General features: G+C 33.9%; 1 protein-coding gene across 1 annotated transcript in view; it reads left to right on the top strand.

Annotated features, from left to right (window-relative positions):
• LOC109052994 (neogenin-like) overlaps positions 1-22,667 on the top strand; it is a 95,760-nt gene that overhangs the window by 23,404 nt on the left and 49,689 nt on the right. Inside the window, 2 exon segments of the mRNA XM_042755083.1 lie at positions 10,162-10,437; positions 13,396-13,546. Of these exon segments, the coding sequence (XP_042611017.1) occupies positions 10,162-10,437; positions 13,396-13,546 (427 nt within the window).

Here is a 22,667-nt window from a genome sequence, read left to right as displayed (position 1 = left end):
CTGCGGTGGTGCCGTCTCCCCTGGCAACGACCTCTCGTGAAGGTCGGGTATAGCTGAGAATAAGGGAACAGGTTGCTCAGAATAAAATATGGCACCTTAGTAGTGTTCAACCAAATGCAGTCAGTGTTGAGTTTCTGGCTCTTACGAAAAAAAGAAGAAGAAGAAGATAAAACATGATTAATAGTCTGACTTTTACTGCTTTTAGGGAATTTTATCAAGAGAAGAACCAGTCTACAAATGAAAAAAAAAAATAAAAAAAAAAAAAAAAAAAAAAAAACAGCAACAGAGTTTAAATGGATACAAATATTTGTTTATTTAATTTGATTTAATTTAATATTTAATTTAATTTAATTTATGAACTCAATAAAATAATGTAATAAATTATCAACACAACCCCCATGTATTTTGAATTGTTTGTGTTATTTTTTTTATGTTTGCAAAAATGTATAAATCATTCTGTTTTTTCAAGGCAACAATGAAATCTCTTGTACATCTCAGTTATTTCACCAAGACAGTAATATTTAAATTAGATATTAAAATTAAAATATTTGTATAAATTAAATTAAAATAAAATAAAAAATGAAATACAATACAATAAATGCAATAAAAAAACTAAAAACTCAAATAGTTCAAAATAAAAAGTGGTTCATGCAGGGGGGAAATCCATTAATCAAACTCTGCTTTTTTAATACAACTTTATATGTAGAATAATAGATTTCTCTCTCTCTCTCTCTCTCTCTCTCTCTCTCTCTCTATATATATATATATATATATATATATATATATATATAATATATCAAATACAAGTGGGTTCAGGACTACAAAAATTCTTGAGTCAAATTCTGCTTTTTCAACGAAACAATGAAATTCTTTATCTGTTCTGTGTAAACTTTTCTTCTGAGAAAAAGATTTGGGATTCAGATTCTCTCACATTTCAGAGATCTCAATCATGTCTCAAACTGCAGATCTTTCCAAGATACCAAGGTCTGCAAACAAAAGTAATTTCAGTATGAACTCAAACATCTTTCATCACATTTTTCAAAGACCGAATTATTTGAGCTGCTTCCTACATCAGCTTTATGTTCCTTACTGTGTGTAAACAATTTGTGTGTATTTTTATTTCTCCTATAAATTTCTAAGAAACATCCGAGGCAAACATCTTTAAATCTTCTGAAAGAGCAACCACTGAGCAATTAAACCCCTCTGAGAGCACACAGAGTACCAGTGCTTCATACTGCTGCAGTACACAATAAATAATAAAGGGTTCCAACACCAATAATTATTAGTTCGTTTCCCTGTCTGTGCAGTTGGCATTCAAGACATGTCTTCAGGGCATAAAGGACTGGTGTGCATTTTCGTTAGCTCATCTGTATGCAAATTCAAGATCAAACAAAGGCCCCTCCCCTTTACTAGAATGGGTCAAACACACTATGATACCTCTTACTGTTACATTATAAATGAGTAAAAACACAAGAGAGGAAAGTCGTGAAAGCCAGAACAGTTTAAATCTAGAGCTTTTAAAAAAAATGTTTTGACAGTCTTATTTTATTATGCAATTCTCAAAAGCACTTTGCAGAATGTTGAACATTATCAAGTCTATCTTTCCCAGTTTTCATCATGATTGGTCCCCGCTCGATCCCTGCTGGCTCTGAGTCTCTCTGTCTGTGTCTGCGTCTGCTGTGGACAGGAGCCGTGTTACACTGGCCATCTCACTGCTGCTCTCCTGCCATCTAGTCTCCATGACTAAAAAAATCATTTATTTTCCAATTACATCCACAGCACTGTGAAATGAAATGTCATCCTGTTTGGTGGTATTGGGCTTTCTGAAAACTCTCGTGTTGCAGCTGATCACAGTCAAAATCAACCGAACATTTGACAAGATACCGGCGGATTTAATGCAAACCTGCCACTGAAATTTCTTTTCATCGAGTGAGATCACCGGACCATAACCCCCGCTGTCCAGTGACACTTAGGAGTGTCCAAAATGTTCTTTACAGGCTTTCTGTTTTAGCTTTTTTCTGCTCTTCTGGGTTGTCTACAATCAGATTTTATAATGACGTTGTACACTACTGTGCTTTACACTTACAAATGTGTTTGCTACATTTTAGAATAGAATTGGTTATTTTTCTTTTTGTTGGTATGTAAATGGAGGCAGTTTACAGTAAGCGTCTGACCTCACTATGAACCTGCTGTCTCTCAGAGGTTTGGGTTTCAGTCAGTGGAAGCTGATGTGAATGTACAGTATGCTTGTGATATCTCACATTGATGCAGTGCTAATGTATCAAGAGTGGGAAGGGAAGTTTAATTGTGTTAGACTTCTGATGAGGCGGCCTCATGGGAAAGCGCCGCTCGTTCACTAATGTGTGTGCCCGTCAGCAGCCGGACGCTTCTGGGAAACCGGCTTTAAATATAACCTGCGGCCACATCTCCTGTAGTTAGGAGAGATGTTAAGAGGAAAAAGATGAACCTGTGGCAAACCCACATCATTTTAACAAATAATTACCAATGTTCTCACAATCTTTAATTAATAACTGGTAGGGTGATTTTTCTTATGTAAATTGTGATTAAGATTTAAAGTGGAATAAAAAACACTTTACAAGATGTATTATTATTGGCTATCTTCCTTTTCAAATGTTAAACCATTTTAAACCATAGGAAGCCCTCTGTGGTTCTTTTGCTTCTTTTTTGTTGATAAGCGCTTCTCATTACAAGTATGCAAAGATGTTGTATTCCTAAATGAATGTTAAAGTGACCCAAATTCAGAGTAGATGTGGAGATGGAGTTTGTATGGAGCAGCATTTACTGTGAACTGAGCCGCTCTGAGATGCTGAAAGCACAGGCTTATGTGCTGCTCACGTGTAAATAAACACATTTCCACACTTCACTCTGAAACAAACAGTGCACAAATTAAATCACAGTCTAAGACTAGTGCATTATTATTTTGATTACACATGCAGCCCTTGGTTACTAGTTGGTGATTCTGGTTTGAAAATTGTAAACCATCTTGGACCAGCAGCAAACTAGCTATGATGGTCAAAAATCAGCTGATCTGTTTTGTCCAATTGTAAACTGGTTAGTAAAACTGGAAACAGGAGTTACAATACAACCTGTCACCTTTTATGAACATTTTCATGTGTCATTGACATAGGAAGTTGCATTAATGACTCCTTAAACATTTAGCAAATGACTGTGTCATATATCATCATAAATGATGGATGCCTAATGTTATCACTCTTTAAAGTTATTAAAGTCATTATTAAGCCTATATTATAAGTGCTCAGTGCTATTTACACAATGTTTTTCCACACTGATTGACTGTATTTATAACTTACATTGACTGAAGAGTCTACACTGTGATCTTCGTTCAGTGGTTCAGAGTATTTATCCAAACACAGAGGAGGTCTGGTTAGTTTTGGAACCAGCTGTGTGGACTCCATTTAAACTCATAATAGAAGATCTTGCAGACCGCTATCAAATATTTATCTTTGCTTGTAAGGCTCATGCAAAATTTACAGGCTGGGAAAGGTGACATGAAATTCTCAGTGTGACTCCTCCCTGAACTGGGTCATGTTATGGCTGGCAGTTATTTTCCTTTAGGTTCTTCTTAGACAGCATATTTACTGTATAGAACTCCAGGACAGATAACTGGAGCTCAAACAGCTTTCTAATTTGGACAGGAGCCATGTTAAGACTGCGGAACCTTGAGATGAATATTTCATGAGAGAAAAAGAAGGGGTGTCAACTTAAATCTCATCTTTTAGTGTAAGATGATTTGAAGGATGGCAGGGCATTCTCAGTAAATGGTGCCATTTGTGCTGAAAAATATCTGAATATCTTTAAATGAGTAATTTTTCTGGAAAACAGAATCAAACTGTTGACAAAGTGCAAACATAAAAATATACTGATAAAACTGAAGTTTCCTTTATAGGATGGCAGAAACATCAGACCATTATATACTTATTGGGAAATGTAAAATATATAATTTTTTTTTTCTCAGAAAATGCATACTTTTTTTTTTAATAAAATTTTTCCTTGTCAGTGTTTTTTTTTTTTTTTTCTATAAAATGTTTATGGCCGTCAAAATAATTTGATGCATAAATATCTGAACATGCAATATCAAAAGAACAGTGTCTCTGATTTCAAATAAAAACAAACAAAAAAAGAATAAAAACAAACAAAAAAGTTATTCTAGCTTAATGCATTCATTTTTAGTAACACAAATATGGGTGTGTTTCATGAAAAACAACAAAAATGAAGAAAAAGCAGAGAAAATTTTTGCTCATAGATGTCTAAAAAAATGACAGAAAATCCTGTCAATGGTAGGGAAAGAGTTAAATTGTAATGATGATTAATGGGAACAACAATTTCTTGAAATTCAGATTAAAAAAATCTGTATATTTTTTATTTTATTATATTTTTAATTATTTTATTTTATTTTACTTTTGCTCATTCTGCATTAAAGTTAGATCTAATTAATAACATGACTAATTTGTAAAGTTAATCTTTTCAGTGATATCAGTAGTATGTCAGGAGGACTCTCATTTCGCACAGTTGGCAACGTTTCCTCATAATAATGTGTACATCTATGTTTATGGCAGGTAAGGCTATTTATTTCCCCTCGCTGGGGTGGGGTCTTTGCTTGGGTTTGAGCTACAGCCTTTCTGTTAACTGCTGCTCAAGCGCATGCTGCTGTGAGGTTGGTCTCTTTGTTTTCCTCCCAGACCTTCCCAACCCCAGATTTATCTGCTCATATCCAGCTTTAACAGCATCGGTAAATCGTGCCCAGCTATACTCGCTCTCTACAGGCCTAAAAACCCCGCTGCAAAATGGAGGGAGCTGTTTGTCCGTGAGCCTGTAAATTTCTGGAGCTTTTTAAAGAGCTGCCTGCCGCCTCTAAGACCCAATAAAGAAGAGTATCCAGACTCAAATGAACAGTGAATGAGCTTCTGCCCAGCGGGGTAGAAGAGACCTTATACCAACTCAAATTCTTTTCTCGGTTTGACAGAGGTAAATGGAAGTTGTGGCCTGCTTCATGGTACACTGGGGGGCCTTAGGGGCCCATGATTTGAGGTTGCTACTTTTCTCTGCAGGGTTTTTGCCCTTGCTATGACTCCCAGTGTGTGGAATCTGCTTTAGGTGGAAATTCTCATCACCCAATCGATTGTCTGTTTTTCTGTGCCTCAGCACTAACCTGTAATGGTCATGTTAGAGTTGCAATTTGGTATGAAAGTTTATTTCTGCCACAGAATAAACTATTTTGAAAAGGTAATTGCAACTTCTTATCTCAGAGTTCAGATTTTTTTTTTCTTGCAGTTGCAAATTTATATCTCACAATTCTGTCTTTTATTTTCAGAATTGCAAGTTTATAATTGTTCACAATTGTTTGTTATAAAACTCGCAATTGTGAGTTTACGTTACGCAGTTTTTACTTTTTACTATTTTTACATCTCGCAGTTAATAACTTGTGATTGTGAAATGTAAATTTGGAATTCTGAGGAAAAAATCTAAAGTGAGTTCATAACTTGTATTTGCGAGTTTATATCTCGGAATTAATAATTCAGAATTGCGAGTAATTAACCTGCAATTCTGAGAAAAAAGTCAAAATTGTAAATTATAACTTACAATTGTAGACTTACATCTAGCAATTAATAACTTGCAATTATATATAAACTCGAAACTATGAGAAAAAAGTCAGAGTTGCAAATTTATTTAACTCCAAATTGTGAACTTACATCTCACAATTCTGACATTTTTCCTCCAAATTCTGAGTTTACATCTCACAATTAATATCTCGCAATTGTGAGATATAAACTCACAATTCGAAGAAAAAAGTCAAATTGTGAGTATTACTCACAAGTGGGACTTTTTTCTTTAAATTCTAAGTTTACATCGTGCAACAATAACTTTTAAGATATAAATTCAAAAATAATTTAAATTATGAGATATAAACGTACAGTTCTGAGAAAAATAAGAAGAATTGTTGGATAAAAAGTCACAATGACCTTTTTATATTTTTATTCTCTGGCAGAAATAGGCTTCCATAATTTGATGACGTGGACTACAGTGGACAAACAGTGGCAGAGCTGACAATCTGACCATTAAACAGACTGTCCTCTCCAATGAAATCACACAAGAGTCTGGCCAATAAACTCTAATGGCTCTGTCGATCCAAATCTCCAGTTTGTACCATGTTCTTGTGTACTGAGATTGATGCCTGGATCAGGCCACCAGAACGGGATTTGTGTGTGTGTGTGTGTGTGTGTGTGTGTGTGTGTGTGTGTGTGTGTGTGTGTGTGTGTGTGTGTGTGTGGTAGACCCTCAGTGTGTGTCCGTGAGCTGATATTGTGAGGTCCAAGCTTATGGCACTCACTGGTTCCCATGTAGCATTTACACCAGTGTAATGAATCACTCAACAAATGTTGCTCTTGGACTTACTGTTTGGAAAGGACGTAACAGAGGAAGAATATAACAGCAGGGAGGGTACACACTGCCACCAAAACACATAGCCTGAACTGTACTCTAAACTATGATTATTTACATTAATGGACCCTGCTGAAAAGACCAGTTTAAACCAGCATGGATTCTCATGCTTTTCCAGGATGATTTATGCTGGCTAGAGCTGGTTTGATGCTGGTCTGGTTGGTAAATACATGCTTTTATTTGAAATTGTGAAATATTGTGCAGCTAACATTTCAGTAGCCATTACTCCAATCTTCAGTGTTACATGGTCCTTCAGAATTTTTCAGGATTGTTTGATAAGTAGACATTTCAAAATAAAAGTGTTTATTTAAAATATAAATCCTATGTAACAATGTAAAAGTCTTTACTCTAACTTTTGATCAATCTTACTGACCTCAAACTTCTGAACAGTTGTGTAATATATATATATATATATATATATATAAAACCACTTTGCATTATGGTATTAATCACCCTCTAAGGGTTTATTTTTCAAGAAAAAAAGACCAGCTTGTATTGTCCCTTACCTATGTATTGTAAATATGTTATACTGTATGTCCTCTAGCCATACAGAGGTATTATAAACAATGTCTAGATTTTTTCTCTAAAGATTGAAGAGTACTAGTACTTAGTGGACAGAAATACGCAGAATATTTTCCTTAAGAGCATAAAAGCTGTTCTGTTGTAAAAACCTGATTTTGTATATAGTTTATAAGGGGATTAAAAGGCCACAGCATGCTCTGTGAAACCTTTCTGTCTGCTGTTATAAAGCAGAGCCTGTGGAGATGAATGAATGCTGTTCTCTGTTCACTCACTGATAGCATCTCTCACTGCATGCTCTTTCACATTAAGAGAGAGGGAGAGCATGGCATGTGTGTAACGGACTAATGCCAGACAAAGGAAACCCCATCACTCCTCTCTCTTATAGTCTCTCTCAAAGACATTTTCATGTATGAGTCTTTATGTTTACCTGCAAGGGATCCATAGATCTCTGTTTTGAGCTTTAGTGGCGGTGCTAATGCTAAAGCAGCTCTTTCCTTCTTTTTCAAGCAACACACACATAAAAAGAAACATTTATTGCTTAAATGCTGCTCTTTTATTGCCACAAGAATTCTTAGTTATGTTAAGTGTCAACCGTCTCCTAAAAGTCTTTGGAAAAAAAAAAAAAAAAAAAATATATATATATATATGTATATGTATGTGTGTGTGTGTGTGTGTGTTTATATATAAATATGTATGTGTGTGTGTATATATATATATATATATATATATAATTATTATTATTATTATTATATATATTAATAAAATATATATTCGCATACACTAAAGCATAGAGCTGCACAGTAATCTGTCTACACAATTTAGTCCTTGTAAAAATAAGTGCACTTAATTGTATTGAATTAAATGTGCACTTGTAGTCTACTCAAAAGTACATATATATATATATATATATATATATATATATATATATAACTTTATTTTTTTTATTTGCTTACATAACACTTCTAAATAAAAGAACGCTTAAGTTAAAGAGAGTGCACTTTCTTGACTGTTCTTAACTCACGTACTGTAAGCACACTTTTAAAAAGTGCACTTTGTAAAATATCAAATAAAGTTTTGATAAGTTTAACTTTATCATCATTATAACTGTGTAATTACAAATATATGTAATTGCATGACTTAAGGGTTTTAATTGAAATTAAATTATAGCCTATCTAAATATGTACTAAAATCCTATTTCAGTGGTTCAAAAAACACTATAATTTAGCTAATTGCATTACATAAATTTAAACGGTAATATATTTCCATTTAATTGTAATTAGCATGCACTTTACCTTTCAAAAATATTTCATTTAGTTTGTACTTAAATTTAGTTTTTTATTATTTTCACAATATGTACACTGTTAAGTGTTAAGTAGGCTAAAGTGTACTTCTTTTGTAAAAGGTTAAAGAGATTTGTGATTCTGTGATTTTTACTTGCATATGATGCAGGAAGCAGATACTGCAGAGAAACATGAGCAGCTACTCTGTGGAATGAGCGGGAACTGTGATTAAGTGGAGTCAATTGTATTAGGCAAAGTGCTCAACGCTTCGCTCGTCATAATGTGAAGTGATGAACTTACTGCTCCGATGAGCTTAACTACACTGCTTCAGTGCTAAAATCATGTGGAAGACTCGAGGAACTTAGCTCATTTAAATAAAGATATAAATACAGAACCCTCTTTATCCCCCCACCCCCCACCCGCACCCACACACAAAAAAATCCTCCTGGTGTGTTTTTCAGTCCGTGACTTTTCCAGAATTTTTTCATCTGCCTCTGCAAGCCGATCACTTTCAGGCGTTATAATGATGTTTTATTTACTTTGCCCAGCATGAGATGACGGCTCTGGAAAAAAGGAGCAAATTGGCATTAGATGTCTGAAATATGAAATGCATCTGTTTTTATACACTTACAGATCTCACATAACAAATTTTACCCAGTTATTAGTACACTATAATTTAAAAGTTTGGGGTCAGTCATTTTTTTAGTAATCATGGTGAAACTTTAGCTTGGTATCACAAGAATAAATTACATTTTAACATATATTAAAATAGAAAACAATTATTTTAAACTGAAATAATATTCCACAATATTACTGTTTTTACTGTATTTTTTTTTCTTTTCAAATGAATACAGCTTTGGTTAGCATTATAGAATTCTTTCAAATATATTAACAAACTCTGCAGACCCCAGACCTTTTGTTTTGTTTTGTTTTGTTTTTTTGTTTCAAGTCATCCACCAGTTAATCAAACCAAAAAAGTAGATTCAAACTTTTTTGAAAGTAAATAAATAAATAGTTATTATTACAAGGAGTCTACATATGAAAATACATATGAAACATATACATTTTGCATATAAAAAGGGATTTTAATACATTAAAATCCTATGCAGGGACTATATTGAGTAAAGTAAATTAACTGATGAATCAGAATAAGTTTTGAATAAGATAGTGTGACCTGATTGATAAAAATAAACAAACTTATCTTGTTTAATCTTGTATGACTTAGTAGCCTGTCAGCACTGCTTCCTGCTTACAGACGAGGTTCCTGGCAGGTTCTCCGCTTGTAGGACACCAGGGGAACTCCAGTGTAAACACTTGTATGCCATGACTACTTTTCAGCACCATCAGTTTCATTTACAGAGATTTGAGAGCAAAATGTGCCCTTGGGTTTTAGAAGGTTTTTTTTTTTAACCTCTAAAGAGTCGTTTATTGAACTCTGAATTAAAACTCTGAGCATGGAAGGAACCATTTAAAGTCAACATGAAATTAAAATAGACCGTATTTACTTTTTAATACACATGATCTTATTGTGCATGATTCCTCAGTGCAACGTAATTACAGTTGTCTTCAATTAATCAAAATTTAATAACTTCCTCCGCCTCCAAAGCACATAGGTCACACAGACAGAGATAATTAAATGTTAGCCTACAGGCAAACAGCTTTAGGCATTGTTTATTGGTATTTCAACATTTCAAAAGCCTTTCCAATATAACAAAGTGAGTGCCATTTCATATTCTCACTTTATCCATTTGCACAATAAGTACTTAACACTTTCTGTTTATGGAAAGTAGCGATTAATAAGAAGATGAAACTTCATTGCAAACCAAAATGTATTTTAATTATTCAGATTCTGATTCTTCTGATATCTCTCTGTTTTCAGGGATACCGCGGTACCTTAGTCAGCCGGAAGCCGCGTCGGTGCGGGTGGGTGACAGTCACATGCTGAACTGTGAGGTGAATCCAGACCTGGTGTCTTTCATCCGCTGGGAACAAAACAAAGAGCCGGTTGAGCTGAACCAGAGAGTCTTCACGCTGCCCAGTGGTGCTCTCGTAATCAGTAACGCCACAGAGGCAGACGCAGGCCTGTACCGCTGCGTGATCGACAACGCTGGGCCCACCAAGACCAGTGAAGAAGCAGAAATAAAGATACTGCCTGGTAAATATTCCATATTTCCATACATATTCCAATTCTATACTTAGAGTTGTATCATCAGACCATAAAGTTGCAAATTAAATTATGTCCAATTCTTTTTTTTTTTTTTTTGACATTCTTACTAATGTAAAAAGCTTTATCTGCCATCTAATATTTAGACTGATTTACTGACTGACCTTTAAACAACATTTTGGTAACAGAATAACTGTAAATTTATCCAAATTATCCCAGCTAACAAAAATATGTTCTATAAATAACTTTATGCAAAACCTTGGTTTTTTTTTTTTTTTAATGGTTAAAAAACATTTTTTTTTACAATAGAGAATTAATTAGGAAAATGTTCCATTTGATCATTTTGCAAACATTATAGTAATGTTACTTTTAAATGTTTTTAAAGATCAGACAAGTTTAAATAAATGTTATATAAATGTTACAAGAAGATCATCTGTTCATAACTTTGGAAGAACCTTGCCGAAATGCTGGTCAAATTTCTGAGAATGCTCCCTTTTAGCTGGGATGATGTTGAAAAAGCTCAAATATAAAAATCTTTAGATACGTATGTGTCTCATACAAATATAAATATGTCTTCAAAACTAATTTCAAGCATTTGACCATAACTCTTTTATATCAAAAGCAGTGCTGTCAAACGATTAATCTTGATTAATTGCATCCGAAATAAAAGTTTCTGGCTACATAATGTATGTTTGTGTACAGTGTATTTTTATTATGTATATATAAATACACACACATACAGTATATATTTTGAAAATATTGTACTGTATATTCATGTATATATTTATATTCTTGTTATATTTAAATATATTTAATATATAAACACATTTTTCTTAAATATATACATGCATATGTTTGTAATTATAATAAATATACACAGTACACACATATTATGTTAACAAAAACTTTTATTTTGGATGCGATTAATTACGATTAATCATTTGACAGCATTAATCAAAAGTTTTTTTTTTTTTTTATTATTAATATTATTTCATGACAAACATAATTATTTATTTTTTTTCCTAAAAAGGTTTTATAAGGAAAAAGCCAATTCCCCTGCATTCCTGACAGTAAAAATGCAAGACATTGATTCTGATGTAATTGTTCATTCACTACTGAAACTCACACAATTGAGGGGAGAGAGAGTTTTAAAGGAGGCCCTCTCCAGAAGGATGCCCACAGGTGGTGTTTTCAAAGAGAACAATGTAATTTATGCTAAAGTTAAAGAGGACTGAGCTCCTTTGTGGCAGATATTCAGCATGCAGATTTATTTTTACGGGCAGTCATGAGCACAGAGTGAGATATTAAAGAACGTAAATCAGGCCTGAAGCACCGTCGCCTGCTGAGGTTATCACACTAAACGTGGAGCAGGAATCAACATGATGCAGCAGTATGTAAAGAGAGAAGAAAGACATTTTGAATTTCTTTTGCCCTCACTGAGATAGATAAATAAATAATGAGTATTAAAGAGACAGCTTTTTAAAAGCTTCAACCTATACTGCATATGTTACAATATAAATAATGTATGTGAAAAGTCCACGAATTGGCCTAATGGAGGAAGGTTTCCTGCATGTTCAGTCTTTTCAGTGCGCAAAGTTATTAAATTGAGGTTAAATTCAAATCTGACTCTATTTTATTTTCTAATTTTATTGTCTAAATCTTACATAAGTAAGCCATTTGTAGAAAATTACTATTTGTTTTACCAGTGACAGCTGAAAACCTGTGTTAGGAAACCTGCTTTAATATGTTTTTCATGCAATTTGTTGCAACTAAAATTTATAGAATATTATAGTAACATTTACTTTTAAATGTTATTAAAAACACAATTTGTTGTGACTAGTGGCACAACTTCACACTTAATTTGTAGGGCTAAATGGTCAACAAGTTCACACTTTCCTGATGGAAAATTTCCATTTTCATGTTGTATAGCTTCATTATCTCAACCAGTATTTTTCTTGTTTTCCAGTATAATTCCAAATATTTTAAACTGGGCAAAATATATTCAAGTAAAATTCTGTAAACTGTATAATAACATTAGTCTTAAGTGAATATAAGCCAATTTTTTTTTATCCCACTTTTTAAGGCCACTTAAAAAAAGTTAAAAACATACATAGAGATTGTGCATTCAAAGATGAAAATTCTGTCATCTTTATATTTATTTACTAGTGCTGTCAAACTATTAATCGTGATTATTAAATATATTTTCAAAATATATACTGTATGTGTGTGTATTCATACATACATAATAAATATACAGAGCACACATACATAGATTATGTAAACAAAAACTTATTTTGGATGCGATTAATCATTTGACAGCACTATTATTTATACTTTTGTATTGTTTTCAAGTGAAAATGTTTAAACATCCTTAAAAAAAAATTAGATTATTTAAATTTGGGAACTCTGCCTTAGGAGAATATATCCTGATTTGCATAGATTTTTCTTACCCCACTTTTTAACCAAAACAAAACATATTTAAAGAGACAAAAATAGTTTATATCCTCACCCTCATGTGGTTCCAAACCTGTACGACTTTCTGTTGTCTGTGAACTAAACAACATTGGACCTCATTGACTTCTATTATACTGATAGTCAGACATTTCTCAAAATATCTTAATTTGTGTTTTGCAGAGGTAAGAAATTCATACAGGTTTGGAGTGACATGAGGATGTGTAAATAATGACAGAATTTTGTTTTTGAGTGAACAAAAATGTTTGTCAATGAGGTAAAAAACTTAACAGCAAAATATATTCTCCTTAAAAAATCTCATAATATTGTATGCTATTTTACTTTTCATACGTTGTTTTAAAGATGTTTAGATATTTTTACTGAAAAATTTTTTTTTGAAAGATTTTTGTAAAATATTATTTCAAAAGTTTAAAATTATTAACATAATTAGGACAGGGACGGACACTGACTGTGAATGCACTTCTCTGTTTTGTGCAGAATCAGGGGAGGAAAGGACCCTGGAGTTTCTCCTGGAGCCTCAGCATGTGTCTAAAGCCGTTGGAGAGAGTGTGCTGCTCCCTTGTGTGGTGACGGGACATCCCACAGCCGACGTCACATGGATGCACAAAGACCAGCTCATTGAGTACAGGTACGAAATGCATCATCAAGCAGCGTTCTGTCCTCACAGATCTCCAGGGTGGATAGATACTTTTCTATTAATGCACCCTGAATCAGACAGTGATTTCCACTAACAGCTCATTGATTCCTCTGTGTGTTGCCAATGTGACGAACATGAGCTTAGAGTCCCGCTGTGGCAGCAGTGTCCACTTTTAGGGATCACTCTCTGTGTACGTCTGCTGTTCAGCTGGCGCACAGCCCTGACCCAGCTGCCTGAGTAAATAATTAGAGTGACGGCGCCTGCCTGCGAGGTGTAAATGCCAGTCAGGACTGCAACTTTCTGCACCACACACACTCTCACACCTCTCTCATGAGAAACACTGCCAGGCTGTTCACAGATTAGACCTGGGAAGCCACTTTTTCTCATTAGCTGTTGGGTGTCCAAAGGGCACGCGTGACCCAGAGATTGTAATCAGCCGATGTTCTCAACACTGCATGCTAAAATATAAAGTGCTGACGGGGTTTCCACAGCCATGTCCACAGCCACATGGAAATGTAAGGAATGTTTTTTTTTTAAGTTATTTTTATGGGCTTTTGTACCTTTTTATAAAGATACGTCAATAGAGAGATGACAGGAGAGCACTGGGAGGGAGCGGGATCGTCAAAGGACCCCGAGACAGGAATCAAACTTGTGCTTTATTTGAAAAACTGGTTTCATTTAGGGTTTTCTTCACATATAGTATAAACACATACATAAAGCACATTAAATATTCATGTTTGAAAAGTGAGAACTGATGAACTGTTTTTGTTACATGGACTCTCAGTGGAGCAACAGAATCTCATGTTTCTCACGTAAATTATATTTATTTGTGTTTAAGATGAATGAAAGTCTTATGGTTTTGGAGCAGCATGAGGAATGACACAGTTTTAATTTTTGGGTCAACTGTCCCTTTAAATTAAGTAAATAAAGTAAATCAAATTAAATAAGGTGATCATTCGATAATGTGTCGATAATCTATGATACCGAAAATGACACTGATATATGATATAGTAATAGGTCTTATATTGACAAATAACTGAGGGGGTACCAATATGTTGTCCATTCATCAAATAAAATCTGAGAAAAGTCACACAAATGTATGCTTAATATAAATAATTGTATTCTATGAATAATTAATATAATAAATAATTAGAATTCTAAAATAATTAATAATGTAAATAATTGTATTCTGTTGTCTTCAGTTGTAAAATATGTATGCAATATGTATTTATTTAATTTTTTGTAAAAAAAAATAAAAAAATATGGTGCCATGTTTTTTCTATTTTTTTGTACAAACTTCTCACACAGTGATTATAAAATAGATTTTTGCTTTTTTTTTCTTCAACAAAACGTTTTGCTTTGCAAAACAAAAATGGAAAAAAACATTTATGATATTCTGGTGCCTATATGAGATGTTCCTCTTTCAGTGGAACAATTTTTTTTCAAACATTTTTTTTTATTGTCCAGATTGCTTAGAAATGAAATAGCACACCTCTTCTGAACAAGCCATTTATTTTGAGGTATCATTGCAGAAAAGTACAGGACAAGTTACATCCCAAAGTTATGTAGTTTGTTTAGTGGTTTGTTCAGATCCCTAACCGTTGGCATGAGCAATTGTAATAGTGCTGCTTGCCTTAGTAAACACCACTAATAATTGCCTTAGAGTAAGTTTGTCATAACAATAATTACCCCATTCACTGGCTTGAATGTAAGTATCCCCAGAGTTGCCATCTTCACAAGATTACTTCATTAATCAAAGGAGCTGCTTGTGGTAATTTCAACACTGAATGCGCTCTCAGACTTAGATGACTGAAAAAGATGTTTTGTTCTTGACAATTCAAAAGTTCCTGTGAGGTTTTCTGAAGACGGGGTTTGGACTGTCAGTCAGTAATTGGGAATGTTAAATGAAAGAGCAATAGGGAATATTTATAAGAACGTTTGTATTATAAGACAGTGGTAGAACGAGGCATTCAAGCCCCTGCTTGACATATCCGAATTTATGAAAATAATCCTTTGCGTGCAGCAGCCTTGTGGGGATTATCCACGGTAAACGTACGAGTCAGAGAGGCAGAACAAGGGAGAAAAGATAGATGAAAGGGTACAATGAGAGTGACTGTCGATTGCCTCATATTGAGGTCTGTATGAAGTGTGACTTCAATTCCCCAAACCTTACAACACAATTTAAATATGAACAAAGCATGTCCACGGTTCCTTTGATCATACTGTGCAATATCTATCGCCAAATATTTCTATAGTACTGAAGCCTTCGGTTTATATTGTGTGTATTTTATGATGTAAAGTGTGTCCCTCTTTTCTGTTTACATAAAATAAACCGAATGCAACACAAAAACCTCTTAAAAATAAAGGTGCTTAAAAGGTTCTTCACAGCGATGCCATAGAAGAATCATTTTTGTTTTCACAAAGAAGAATTCAGTCAAAGGTTCTTTAAAGAACCATCTCTTTCTTTCCTTTTTGTACTCTGAAGTACCTTCTTTCACCACAAAGAACCTTTTGTTAAACAGAAATGTTCTTCAGATGGTTCTTTATGGAACCATTTAGACAAAAAAAAAGGTTCTTCTATGGCATCGTGAAGCCCCCCCCTTTTTTTTTTTTAGAGTGTAACAACCTTAATACTGAATGAGATTCTAGAAATTATTTAGGCTATTTTTACAGTTTACCTAAAATAAAAAAATTAAATAAAAAAAACAGGGTCATTACGGTGGTCAAGATGGATTTTGGAACAGTGTAGCTGGTCCAGGGTTTGTTATCCACACCAGCTCAGTAAAACTTAGTGAAATACTGATCAAGCAACTAGTCGTTCATCCTGCCCCCTCAATTCTCTGGAACCCCATTTAAAATCCAATTTGGAGTTGATCTTTGTCTACTGCTCTCCCGATCTATAAAGGTCGGGTGAAATTATTACGGGTTGGCCATTGGCAGAGTTGCTTATCAATGTTAATGGCCTATAATTTCTGCAGTCTTTTGTTCAGGATATGTATTAACAAGATTAAATGCTGTTTTCAGCTCACACTCTCCTGATATCAAATTTATGCTGTTGGTAATAGAGTCTGGGCGTGTAATGTTCGGCCGGAGGGAGGGCGCTGATGACCCAGCACAAACTGCCTTAATGAAGAAGAAGTACACTTCCAGCAAAAAGTAATAAAATAGGAAATACATGTAATTTATGGTAAACCAAAATCTATGTTAATGCCATTTCTATTGAAACTTAAATGTCATGTATTTAAAGATATTTGTAATTACACATTAGTATGATGAAGTTGCAGTTTATTTAATTCCAAATATATTAATAACCTTAAATGAAATATTGAATAACACACACAGTTAGAATTATAATCAAGTATTTTAGATTACTTTAGTATGTTAGTCAACACATGAAAATAAGTGTACATCAAAGCACAACAACATAATGATTTAAAATGTACTTTAAAAATCTCAGTATGACATTATTACAAAGTGCAGTTATTAAATAAATATAAATAAGTTTAAAAAATAAACTTGTCACAACAACATTAGACTGCATTTTACAAGTTAAGATAATTGTCAGTGATGCTTAGAACCTGTAGCCCTTATTTTGATATTTGATGTTAGATCTTTATTTTCTTTGAACAAAACGAATGCTTGAAAATGATGGGTTCATTATTATTCTTAATGAAAAATGCATCAACAATAAAATAATACAATGACAAACTTACATTAAACATAGAGGTTTCATTAACAAAAATAAGACTGGTGATGTACGCAGACCTGCACATGACATGCGGACAAAAAAAATATATCTTTATTGTAGCCACAAATTATAAATTTGTTCCCATGAATTAATTCTTTCCCTTGTTCTATTAAATCATGGCCATGTTATAGTTATACATTCCCACATTTTGATTCATTTCGAATGCAGGAAACAAATTAGTACAGCATGGCCACAATTTAATAAAACGAGTGAACAAATGATTTATTCATGGCCTCAATTTAATTTGTGGGAACAAATACTTGAATCATGGCAAAATTTGAAACACAAATAAATCAAAGATCTTTGGATTTTAAAATGAATGCTTTGTTTGTGGTTCTTTGTTGATTTTAACGAAAAACACAACAACAATAAAACAAACAAATGTTTGTTTTTTTTTTGTTTTTTTTTTTCTGGCCAAAACATATGTTCAATAGATGTTGTAGTTAAATTAAATATGTGACCGTGGACCAAAAAACCATAAGGGTATTTTTTTTTAAATAGAGATATATGCATCATCTGAAAGCTGAATTAAAAAGCTTTAAATATGGTTTGTTAGGATAGGACAGTATTTGGCCGAGATACTACTATTTGTAAATCTGGAATCTGAGGGAGCAAAAAAAAATCTGAATATTAAGAAATGCCTTTAAAGTTATCCAAATGAAGTTCTTAGCAATGCATATTTCTGATAAAAAATTTACAATAGGAAATATCTTCATAGAACATGATCTTAACTTAATATCCCATTGATTTTTTTGGCATAAAAGAAAAATCGATTATTTTGACCTGCAATGTATTTTTGGCTATTGCTACAAATATCCCCGTGCAACTTACAACTGGTTTTGTGGTCCAGGGTCACATATATTTTTGGAAAACTACACCTAGATATATTTCAAAATGTATTTCACTGGGAAGAAAATACATTTCCAATCTTCAAGTAGCCTACATTTAGTCTAAATGTAAATGTAGATGGAATAACTTAGCAGAGATCAAAACTAGATTTATAGACTCTCATTAAAATGTGAATCACTGGTAACACCTGTAACATTGACTTACACAGTAAGACTGATTCAGTGCAATTAAGCACACTTGTTTTTCACAAGGGCAGGCTTTATTCACTTCATCTGTGGCCTGGTGATTAACACTACTGTTTATTCCCATACCCTGACCTTTTCTACATCAGTCCACACAGAAGGAGCCTCTCTAACTCCCTTATGTGTGTTCAGGGGGAAAAGTGTTTTTCTCATGTCGAAATCCAAACCAGCCCCTCTCTGTCCCTGGCACTATCTGCATGCCCATCTCTCAGGCTGGGATGCTCTTCAGATCGAGTCACTGGGCAGAGAGCTGAGAGAGATATATAATAGCAGGTTTGGAGATGCTCAGGATTCTTAGTGGGAGTTTAACAACAGGCTGGATTCACTGAAGGATAAACACTGAAGACTGGCACAAAGAGCTGGTGGGAGGGGGGAAGGGAAAGCCAGACTGTGTGTAAAAGAGAAATTGAGAAAGAAAATAACATATTACAGTTTGGATCACAAGCAATATAATTTATAATCTGGTGTTGCCAGACCTTAAACCTTCAGCATACGATCTGATCCACATTGCAGCTGATTTCGGCCAAGAACTGAAAAAGGAAGTGGTCGCCTGATTGATATAAAACGACCAACCATTTGTATTGTAAACAAATCTCTTTATTTTCCTTATTTTAAGTGTGTTTAAATGATTCAGTGCCACGAATCTTGCAAACAATTGCAAATTTGCCTAGGTCTTTGTACATTTTTGGTTTACTGATTAAAAAACAGTGCACCCGGACACATGGAAACTGATTATTAATTTTGCAAAGAATACATATAAAAATGCAATTGATATGCTTACATTGATTTCTGAATTATAGTTCTGGGATTTTAGGGGAAGGCCATGAAGTCAGATATATCTTGTAATCATAATATTATTATTATTAAGTTTTCTGAAGAACAAATACTAGTTCAAGCTTTTTTATTTTATTTTATTTTATTTTATTTTATTTTATTTTATTTTATTTTATAGAAATCAAATAAGCAGAATTAAAAATATATATTTATTATAAATATTTACACAACCTTTGTCCACTAAATCTAAGTTGTTGTTCTTTTGTGTGAAAAAATAAATAAAATAAAAAAATATATATTTTTTTTATTATTATTATTATGAAGATGTGTAAATTCACATTCAGGGTAAAAAAGAAATATGTTATGACTTTTTACTTTATTGTTACATTACACAGCATTTTTCTATTATTTTGGGGCTGTTTAGTTTTCTTTTTGTATAGCAGTCATCCCCAAACATTTTTGTCAGCTGAAACCTTTTCATATTCATTTGAAGTACCCTCTGAAATTTTATATTTATATTTCAGTAGTTTAACAACATACACATATCCACAGTCACTCTGATGTCCATTAATGGTCACATGACATGCGGGTAAATAAAATATTATTAATATTTTTAGGAAGTCTTTTTAATGTTTTTTTTTTTTCATCAACTTGCAAACCCCCAAGTGTTTTCAGTCTGCAGTTTGGGTAACCCCATTTTATAGAAAATTATAGTTTTTAAGAAAGCAGAGGTGTGAAGGGAGCATTGGGATCAAGACATGTCGGATTTAAAGAATGGAGCTTGCCATTTTGCAAAAGCCCTTGCCATTTGTGCATGGAGCATGCATCAGAGGCTCAATGATTGGTCCATGGGTGGCCCATCCGAGGCTGAATCTACGTCATTTATGACTCGGGCACACTGCTGGAATGAAAAGTGGGTTGAAGGGTTGAAATGCATTGTACTGGATGTCTGTTTTACTGGTTGGCAGGACATCGCTGCTGTTGAATAGACCATGCAGCACTATAGCAGGATTCATTCAGCCAAATGTGTGGCAGCTGTTTTTGTCACTGGAACATATGAATTTTGTGGCTCTCTCTCCATTTCTGCCTATCTGTCCATTTTTTCCTTCTCCTCTTTCCCTCCGAGTTCCTCTGTGTCCCGTCCCTTTAGAAATGACGGTGGCCTCTCTGTGCACTCAGAAGCTAATGACACATCCAGGGCTAAATCCAGCCTCACCAGTCAGTTCATTCAGACCTCTAATGCGCGCATATTACGCAGACTGTGGCTTTGGGCATGTGCGGAGTAATGTGTTAATCAAAATATTGGTTAACCATTGGAGGCACCTGCTAGACACATAAAGAAAGGTATGATGATGGTCCATCTCAGCCCAGCTGGGAAAAACAAACACTCTGACTCATTGTAAAGATGGAGCTCTTCATATTGATTTTATGCTCAGTTTTTCCCTCTTCTGAGGTATTTCATTTAAAGCTCAGTCCTTGTTCTATAAAAGTGCAGCATACATCACACTGGAGTCCCCACAGCTGTGAGAAAATAATATTCATGATTTAGAAAATAAGATAATATTTGCTCATAAGGGTTTTTGAATTGGAATGCTTTTTCTGCTTTGAACTCTCTAAATATGTGTTGTAGTCAGGATGCAGCCCTGTCCAGAGAGGATATTCAGTCTATTTCGGAGTCACCTGCACATTGCAGTGCTCTACATCTATTCATTTGCTCTGCGAAAAGTTCATTATTCGACAATGCTGGTAAATTAACAAATATGAATGAATTCTTTTTCTTTAAAAAGCAGTTAATTCATAACTATTATTCAGCATTAAAAAAAGATCATTCCAGCCCAAGATGGTCTTAGCTTCCCTGCAGTGAAACAACAGTTTGCTTTACTGGTCTAGTTTGATGGTTTTAGATAGGATTTAGTACCTGATGGGTATTTTGAGAACATCAGGTGGTAGACCAGATAAAGAGTCAATGACAAAGAAGAATGTCCATGATTAAAAATGTAAAAATCAAAAGACTTGGGAAGGGGACCCAAAAAAAAAGCTTTAATAAAAAATTAGAGAAGGATTTAAATTTCTAAAAATGTCATATCCATCAATACCATCAAGTAACACCATATGACACATATTTTCTAAAAACAAACAAATTAAAAAAAACACATTTTCTTACATTTCATAAATATATTTTCTTAAAGACATTTGTGACTGAACGATTGATTCAGGATACTTGTTTAATGAATGTAAAAATGAATTAATCATTCAGTCACAAATCATTGTGAAAAAGAAATCATTCATATACATACAATATCACCTGATCTTCCTTGCTTTGTAATAAAACCGGTAAAATGATTTAAAAACTTACTGACAGTCATGAACTTTCTTTTTTCTTTTTCTTTTTCTTTTTTAATCCACCACATGGCTTTATTGATCACAGTATATGACTTTGGTTTTGTGGCTATCGGTTTTTGTTGTTTTTTTTCCAAATATTAATAAGCAATGAACCATATTTTGCCATACTTTGATAAAAAAAATGAACTTAATCTGTTTTAGTTTTAACACTGGAGTTGCCACAAAACCAGGCATTAATAAATACATAAATACATACATACACACATATCTGATATATCTGATAAAAATGGCAAACTGCTTAATATGGTTTTCTTTTCAGGAATTCCAATGCTTTTTTGAATTATAGATTATATCAGTGACTTTTTTGACTTTATGAGGGTAGAAACCATCAGAAGCTGGTTGTGACTGGATTTTCCAGTGGAGTAACACACGACTTTTGCTGGTGGCATCAGAAGGAATAGTGTCACTACCCTCATTCAAGTCTTGGCACAGCATTAGTAGCTCCTCTGTTTGGAGTCACAGCCATGGAGCTGAACAGTTAAGGGTGGAGACCATGCCAGAACCTTCTGAGCTGTTGACAAGGCAGCCTTTCATCTTGCTCACTTGTATCTTATGACGGCATCAATCACAGGCTGGCTGCTCTGAGGCAGGTTGGGTCAGCGCCACCGGTAGTTTGGTGTTGGATTTCTGTTGACGGATGCCAGTAGTTTGGCCTCAGAGCTGCACACTGGATATACATCACAGCATATGCAGCGCTAGCTGTTAGCCCTAACCTGCCTGCAGTCATGAGCCTTTTGCACATTAGTTCTGGGTTATTTGAGGCAACTCCTCACACGGAACAAAAGCATTACTGCTCCCTCAACACTCCTAATACACTGACGGTCCAGAATGAAGAATAGAATGTGTTTAACTTGTGCAAATTGAGAAATTTCAAGGAACCCTGTATGGGTGAGGAAATGACCAATTGTTCAATAATGAATGGGAGGATTTGTGATGTTCAGAATGGAAAAGTCATTTCTGTTTATGCCATTTTTGTTTATCTTTATATGTTGCAAAATAGAGCTTGAACCATCGATTTTATTATAATTATTATTTCGTATTATATCAATTCATATTATTATTATTTAATTATTATTATTATTTAACAGATGGTAAG

The sequence above is a fragment of the Cyprinus carpio genome, unplaced genomic scaffold (assembly GCF_018340385.1).
Source record: "Cyprinus carpio isolate SPL01 unplaced genomic scaffold, ASM1834038v1 S000006632, whole genome shotgun sequence".
Lineage (NCBI taxonomy): Eukaryota > Metazoa > Chordata > Actinopteri > Cypriniformes > Cyprinidae > Cyprinus > Cyprinus carpio.
Note: the sequence above shows the minus strand (reverse complement) of the source record. Positions and strands in the feature narration are given on the sequence as shown.